This window comes from Mirounga angustirostris, unplaced genomic scaffold, assembly GCF_029215605.1.
Source record: "Mirounga angustirostris isolate CCGP_5_RB_7025 unplaced genomic scaffold, mMirAng1.0.hap1 SCAF_12, whole genome shotgun sequence".
Lineage (NCBI taxonomy): Eukaryota > Metazoa > Chordata > Mammalia > Carnivora > Phocidae > Mirounga > Mirounga angustirostris.
Window position 1 is genome coordinate 96,041,086 of NW_026991720.1, and position 7,996 is coordinate 96,049,081.

Below are 7,996 nucleotides of genomic sequence, written 5' to 3' on the forward strand. Positions count from 1 at the left end.
AAAAAAATAAATAAAAAAAAAAATAAATAAAAATTTAAAAATGGTTAACATTAAAGAGTAAAGTACCAAACTGATGATCCCTTTCCTGAAGGGAATCAAGAGAATTTGAAGGGATTGCTTCTAAGAGGAATCAAAGAGGATTTTCCTTAACAAAGTGTAGGATACCAGGTTATCTGAAGGTGGGAGGATATTTAACAAGTAAGGACCTCTGAAGAACTTTAAGTTCATCATAAACATTGTTAAAGTAATGGCAAGCCCTGTGAAACATAGGGCATTCTGTTGGATTAATGCAAGGTTGGGAGCTTCTGGAAGAAAGAAAAAAGCGCTAAGCCTTGAAGGTACTAGTAAAAGAGCAGCTGAAGTGATGAACCGTGGCTTTTAGGTTTGGTACAAAAATAAGTAAACCATGACTTTTTTGATAGACCGGAAGAACAATAGGATGCTAAGGGATTCGTGGCCTGAATGAGGTTTAAAAAAAAAAAAAAAGAAAAGATAATCCATCTGTAAGCAGAACAAGGCGGTGAAATAATCTAAAGGCTGTGACCAGGAGTTTACAATATTAACATTTAAAATTTCAGAGATGAAACAGTTCTTCGTAATTAGTAGGCCTGCGATGTAGCTGTGGAAGGGCTGTGTAGACCTGTAGGTCCAGAAGCGCGGACGCCAGGCTGCCCGGGTCATAGACACGAGTGTGGACATTGTCCAGGGGGCGGCAGGCGGGTGAGGAGGCTGTAGAGAAGGCCTGGGCCCCAAGGGAAGAATATTTACCTGAGGTTAGAGGTGTGAAGTGGACGGACAGGCTGTCTGCATTCTAGACTAGGGCGTGCGGCAGCCTCGGCCTCCTTTCAGAGGGGAGACGGGACTGGGGCAGCTCTGGTGGGACTTCGTTTACAAGGGAGAGTCAATTCCAGGGGACAGATAGGGTTGAGGAAAACAAAGCTGTTCGGCAGTGAGGGGACAAAATCTAACTCAAAGCTTTTAAAGTAAGTCCTACGATTTGAAACAGATCCTTAATTAGGTAATAAAAGATAGCACGGTGGGCAGGAAAACCACCTTCAAAACGTTGATGCGCTTTTCGTGGGCTAGAATACTTAAATTTCAGTGCGCGTCATGACCACTCAGTAAGCTTTGAGGATGGGGCTTAACGGGGCCTCCTCTTGGAAAGCCCGGGTCCTTCAGCCGGTCGCTTGAGAGCTTTGTCAACGAGAGGGAAAGCGGAATGATGGGCTGTGAGTTGAGAACCCTATAGGAGTTATTGCCCTGAAGGAGTTTTGTTATGTTTTATGCTTTCTATTCTCTGGGTAAATTCTGTTTTCTACCAAGAACTTTATATTTTCCCTCCAAAAAACAGAACTATCTTTATTATAAAAGTAATTCCCAATCCAAGAAAACTAAAAATAATTCAGAACTATATAATAGAGAAAAAGGGGCCTCTCCTCTCATTCTTTCCTGCACTTGCAGAGGTGAGTGTAAGCCTCGCAGCTTGTTTTCCTCACAGAATCATCTGTCTGGGCTCCGTCTGCTTCCTCTGCCAACTGTGCATGTGACCTCAGTCCCGAAATCTCTTTATACCTCCCATTCCTCTGTCCCTAAAATGGGGCTGTCATAGTACTGCTTTACTGGATTTGCTCTGTCAAGCTCTTAGATCCATGTTCAGCTTATAATAAACACAGGAAAGGAAGCTACTGTTACTTCCTGCTCCCTCCTCCCAGCATCTTTTACTCTTTGGTCTCTTATTTCACTTTCTCCTCGAGTAGTTTGGGTGCTGTGCATTTCATTTTAAATTTCCTAGTAGTTTCTTTTAAAACCTTAGAATGATGTTCATAACCTCTGTTTCACAACTCAGTATCAGAGGTTGAAGTTGAGGAAATTAGCCTACCTAGCATTTTCTCCCAACCTTTTCTTCCTCATATTGTGTGTCGTGTGTTGGGGGGGGGGTCCCCAACCAGTGTTGAGTATGTGACTCGAGTGTTTTGTTTTTTCTTAGGATTAGAACATCTTCATCCCCCCCCTTTTTTTTTAATTACCACAGTTGTTTAGTCTTTGATCTGTTTTTAAATGGATTCAATACTTGATTGCCTGTCTTTTCTTCCTACTTTTGAAAAAACTCATTTGGTTGACTGGATTGTATCAATGAGTGAGTTTTTCTTTCAAGGAGGATTTTCGTGAATTTCTCCTAAGTTCTTGCACATTTGAGAATGCCTTTTGTATTGCTTTATGTGTGACAGCAGTTTAGTTAAATGTTATCAAAGCATGCTGTTTTTCAGGACTCTACAGAGGCAACTTTGTTGTCTTTGTGTATAGTGCATGTCAAATGAGAATGCTGTTTTTCTTTAACCCTGTTGACGGACTTTCTATCAGTGGGCAGACATTTTAATAAGCCCCCTCTGGCTCCAGTATGGAGAACAGATCAGGGAGGTGGAATGAGTGGAGGTCAGGAGGGGAAGGTGCCACGGACTCGGTGGGGGCGGTAGGGAAGCAGAGTCGTGGATGGCATCGAGAAAGATTTAAAAGCAGTAATCTGTTAGATAGGATGCTTGATTTTAGCGGGTATGGGAAGAGGAAGGTGTCACAGTTGTCAGTTTCTATTACAGCACTTAAGCATTCAGATATTTTTTAAAATATTAAGACCCAACAATGGAGGGTGCTGGTGGGAAAATAAGTTAATTACATCTAGTCAGACTTTACAGTAATTCATAATAACTTATGTAAATGTTATTTCACGTTAGCCCAAATCTTGATGGTGTCTTAATAGAGTTTCTGATGAGTATTTTAAAAAAATACTCATTTCAAAGAGCAAATTAGGAATTTTTTTTCACACAGCTGAATGTTTTCTTGTTTCTAATACTAGCTCCCGAGATTCTTAGTTATGATCCTATCAGCATGGCGACGGATATGTGGTAAGTTACTTACGAAAAATTGATCAGATGGGTTTCAAGAAATGAGTATGATACTAATTTTTCTTACATTTTCATTCTAATTTAGGAGCATTGGAGTGCTAACATATGTCATGCTCACTGGAGTGTCACCTTTCTTAGGTGATAATAAACAAGAAACATTCCTAAACATCTCTCGGATGAGTTTAAGTTATTCTGAGGAAGAGTTTGATGTTGTGTCTGAGTCAGCTGTTGACTTCATCAAGACACTTTTAGTTAAGAAACCTGAGTAAGTATTTAGTTAATATTGATCTTTGTCAATTTTTGAGTGATCTGCTCTGAACAAAAGCAGGTTAAACTGAAACACCAAAATGAAGGCAGGAAAATGTAGCCATTAAACTAGATGAAACCTTGAGCTTATTATATCTGTTGAAAGAAAATGTCAAAAATGAAAACGTTTCTTAGAAAACAGTGAGCTGCATCTCAGTCTGACAGATACTGTCTATCTGTTTTTGGTCTTCCAAAAGGGCTTTTCAGAGATATCTTACTTAAAAGTATTGTTCAACATTGTGGGAATGGCATTTGCACACAAATGCCAAAACTTCTAGTCTTATTCCGGGATCACAATAAGATTCTTGTCAACTCTTCATACTTCCCCAAATATAATACAATAAATATACCTTATGCTCTAACTTACATATTTTTAAGATTTTATTTTTTAAGTAATGTCTACAACCCAGTATGGGGCTCAAACTCAACCCTGAGATCAAGAGTCGCACGCTCTCCCGACAGCCAGCCAGGTGTCCCCCAATATGCTCTAATTTATAATTGAAGTTTTATTTTTTATTTTTATTTTTTTAAGATTGTATTTATTTGAGAAAGAGAGAGAACGAGTCGAGGGCAGAGGCAGAGGGAGGAGCAGACTCCCCGCTGAGCAGGGAGCCCAATGAGGGGCTCCATCCCGGGACCCTGAGATCATGACCTGAGCCGAAGGCAGACGCTTACCTGAGCCACCCAGGCGCCTCTGTAATTGAAGTTTTAAACTATCTTGTCTTAAGGGTGAAATGTGTTTCTTTTTAAAGAGATCGAGCCACAGCCGAAGAATGTCTAAAACATCCGTGGTTGACAGAGAGCAGTATTCAGGATCCTTCTTTCAAGGTGAAAGGGGCATTAGAAGAAGCAAATGCGCTCCAAGAAGGTGATTCTGTGCCTGAAATTAATTCAGATACTCAGAAACCAGAAACCGAGGAATCAGTTGTAACAGAGGAGTTAATTGTATTTACTTCATATACTTTAGGACAATGCAGACAGTCTGAAAAAGAGAAAATGGAGCAAAAGGCCATTTCCAAACGATTTAAATTTGAGGAACCTTTGCTACAAGAAATTCCAGGAGAATTTATCTACTGAGCAGTACTTCCCTTTAGAACTTTAAGATTTCTACATTGAAACCATTATTATTATTTATGGACTTCTGGCCAAATGGTACATGTACTGAAAGTGGATAAACCAGGTATCACTGATAGAAACTCAAATAACTTTGTCAAACTTGTGGAGTTAGATATATCAAGACAGATTTATAAAGCTGCCAACCAGGAGTTTTAACGGGTAAAGTTTTATCTGTGTCAATGTTATTTTTTTAAGAAGGGAGATGTTTGAACCTTTTGTTTCTAAATCTTGTTTCTCCAGAATGAGAATTTGTTATGCAAAGATACCTGTATTTACTTTCTTTAAAAATCTAAGTAAAAGTGCCAAATTAACATCTTTGTAAATCTATTTTGCAGTATTCATGTGTATCTGTATCTGCATATTTGTATGTTGATATCTTTGCTAAAACTGATACCTTTTCACTTTGGATTTTTTGAGGGGAGTAAGCTTTTTAATTAGGTATCTTCCAAATTTTGAGTCCTAGAATAACATCCGCTAGAGTTTGATAATGTCTTATTTTTATATTTTATTACTGCTTTATATTGACTTGATTTGACTTCTGTCGTCCTTGTTTTTGCCTAATGCTTGTAACCTATCAGTGAAAAGCCCTGGCTAATTTCTTTTTTCTTCAGTGTCACTAGTAAGAGTGGTGTTGATTTTTCACCTCAAACTATTCTGGTTTTAAGGTCAAGGTTAACCCAAGTGCTGACCTCTCGCCGTTTCCCTCAGCACGCCTTACCCGTCTGCGTGCTCTCAGGAGACGGACCCATGCCACCTTCTCACGTGCTTGTCACCTAATTTGGGTCACTTGCAAGTGTCAGTGTGATCTGATCAACATGGTGGTTGCTTTGGTCAGTGAAGGACGCTGTTGCATTGTTTTTGTTAATAAAACCCCCCAGAGAGGGTAAGAGGTGGAGCATCTTCGTCCTAGCCATTGAGCCTCCACTTCTGTGGAGTTTATGTGCCCTCAGACTATACTGGGAAACGTTATAAAAAGCCACAATATTTATAAACTTTGTTTTGTTCATAAAAAATTGGACCTTGGATACTTTGTCATCAGGGGAGCAGCCACGTTCCCAGAAGACTTACAAGAATTTAAGTTGATTAGGATGTATGTAGGCCCCACAGTGAACAATACATTCCTATTAAACAGTGGAAACGTACAAGTGTACGCCGTGTAACTTAAACAACTAAATATCCTTCTCACACGAAAACGTCTGAGTAGTGTCCTTATTTACCTTTTATTAGGCTCGGGGCGTTAAGGCACTTGTGAATACAGTGGGTCTGTCCCCCGAGCGGGGGCTCTCGGGGGCTCACGCGATGCGCTCTGCCGCGTGAGTTCTCAGATGCCAAGAGCCGTGACCGGGACAGCCCCTGACCACCTGCTGTGGCGCGTGAGCCGTGTAGTGTGTGGGACCCTGACCCCCCTGGTCTGTCATCAGCCCCAGCCTTGCCCTGCGGGGGTTGGAGCCCCGATGGCGTGCACGCATCACCAGCTGAACCTGATGAGGCAGCTCCAGACGTCAGTTCGCTTCGTTTGTACAGTTTCTTGGAAACCAGCATTTCCAACCAAGCTGTAGACGGAAGAAGAGGAAATTCTGCCACAGTGGCAGGGTTTTCTGTGAAAAACCCAGGACCACTATGTTAAGCCTCAGGTAAGTCTTGGAAGAGTTGAGTGAAACACAAGTTTAGGCACCTTTTTGTAAACATCTCTCCGGCAAAAATAGGAGGGGGGGTGAGAAAAAAAAATACCCACTCTCGAGTGACACACTTTCACACTCGATAGATTTGTCGCATTTTAAAATCAGAATCATTTAGATAACATTTAGATTTTTTTGTAAGCCATTTTATATTACACTCAAAATAAATACCTTTGATATAGTTGCTGTATTTGTTTAAAAAAAAAAAGACCTCTTTTCTCGTAGCTGGCCGCTTTGCCGTCTACGGTTCGCTGCTTCTCCTGAGCGGCTTTTGTAAGCGCCTGTAAAGGTCTACGGACATCTTCTGACTCAGATGATGTAAGTAGAGCATGAAGAGCCTTCACAGAATTGGGCCAAATAAAGTCTGTCCAGTAATGACTTACCCAGTAGCCCTGTACTTACCTAATGCTGCTCACGTTTTCTTTTAACAAGTTTACAAAGACCCAAGCCAGTATTATTGAATTTGCTCATAGAATTTATAAGCCCATGTTGAATAATAATAAAATTCAACATTGTCGTATTTTAACCTGATGAGAAGTTTATGAAACATGCAAAGTGTATTAGTGGTTTTAGTCAGTTGGTCAGAAATGGTGTTTTAATGTTTTGTTGTTCTCACATGAAAAGTAGGAGAAAACGCCACACCCTCGTAGTTACAGGGGAAGGTTGGGTGCTAATTAAGAGATACCGCAAACTCCCAAACTTTTACAAGTGAACTCAGTTGGGAAGAAAATTTAATAGAGAAGGTTGGGTGCTAATTAAGAGATACCGCAAACTCCCAAACTTTTACAAGTGACCTCAGTTGGGAAGAAAATTGAATAGAGAGGACGTCATAAAGGTTGAGTTACAGTCCTAGTAACGTAACGCCTGGTGTATGTATGGTAGCTCAGTCCACGATTAGCACGATCGATCTTGGCACCAACGTAGACCGTTTTACGTAGGGGTAAAGGTCTTCGGCCAGCGTATTAACAAACTCATCCTAAATACATTTTAAACTCACACACACTTGTAAGAATTTAAATTGGATTGATGAAACTAGTCAAAATTGTTCAAGGTCCTTTACCACCTAGTACCTTCATTTAGTTGCAGAATTTAAAAACTAGGTTAAAAACCTTCATCTTAACCTCAGGAGCCTTAATCTCCAACTACTGTTTTTGTTGTGCGAGGCGGGGATATAATTTGCAGAGAGGAAAACGTGCAGACCTACATCCACACTGGACAGCGTCGGGCGGGTGCACGCACCCTGTTAACTCGGCTCCGTTGTTAAGAGTTTGTCTTGTCCTTAGCATGATCCTTTTGAGACTCACCCATGTTGGGGCTTCTGTGGGTAGTTTGTGCCTTTTTATTGCAGGGCCGTACTCTGTACATAGCAGTTTATGTGTCCGTGTCTCTGTCCGAGGAGCCCTGGGCTGTTTCGGGTTTGGGCTGTTGTGAATGCAGCTGCTTTAGATACTCTTGTCCAAGAATTTTTGTGGACACACTGTCATTTCTCTCAGATTCAATGAGTAGAAGGCTGGGTCATAATGGGATAGATGGGTACCGAACTTTGTAAGAAACCCCCCAATGTTTTCCTAAGTGACTGCACCATTTTCCATCCCTGCCAGCAATGCCGGAGTTCCGCCTGGCCGTCTGATTCATGGTAGCCGCTCTCGTGGGCGTGCGCTGGCTTAACCTGCATTTCCCTGCTGACTAATGAGGAACACTACCTCGTGTGCTTGTTGAACCATTCTTTTGATAGTCCTTTATATAGTCTGGATAAAAGTCCTCTGTCAGATTTATGTATGAAATATTTTCTCCCACTCTGGCTTATCTATTTTCTCCATAGTGCCTTTTGAGCAGAAGGTGGTTTTCATTTTGGTGAAGTTCAATTTATCAGTTTTTGCTTTCTGTATCTTCTTTTAAGAAGTCCTTTCCTACCCCAAGTCATGAAGATATCTTTTTTTCTTTTTTTAACCTTCTAGTTTTAGCTTTTATGCTTAGGTCTGTGATCCACTGTGA

At 40.9% G+C, this 7,996-nt stretch overlaps 1 protein-coding gene across 3 annotated transcripts in view; it reads left to right on the top strand.

Moving 5' to 3' along the window:
• STK17A (serine/threonine kinase 17a) overlaps positions 1–5,515 on the top strand; it is a 36,883-nt gene extending 31,368 nt beyond the window's left edge. Inside the window, exons 5-8 of one of the 3 annotated variants that reach the window (XM_064575458.1) lie at positions 2,852–2,900; positions 2,986–3,165; positions 3,959–4,074; positions 4,174–5,515. In XM_064575458.1, coding sequence (XP_064431528.1) covers positions 2,852–2,900; positions 2,986–3,165; positions 3,959–4,074; positions 4,174–4,283 — 455 coding nt within the window. In that variant the 3' untranslated portion in view covers positions 4,284–5,515. Of the gene's footprint in view, positions 1–2,851; positions 2,901–2,985; positions 3,166–3,738; positions 3,915–3,958 lie in introns of those variants that run through there. The other 2 variants (XM_064575459.1, XM_064575457.1) reach the window with 2 other exon arrangements.
• Positions 5,516–7,996: the final 2,481 nt, after the last annotated feature.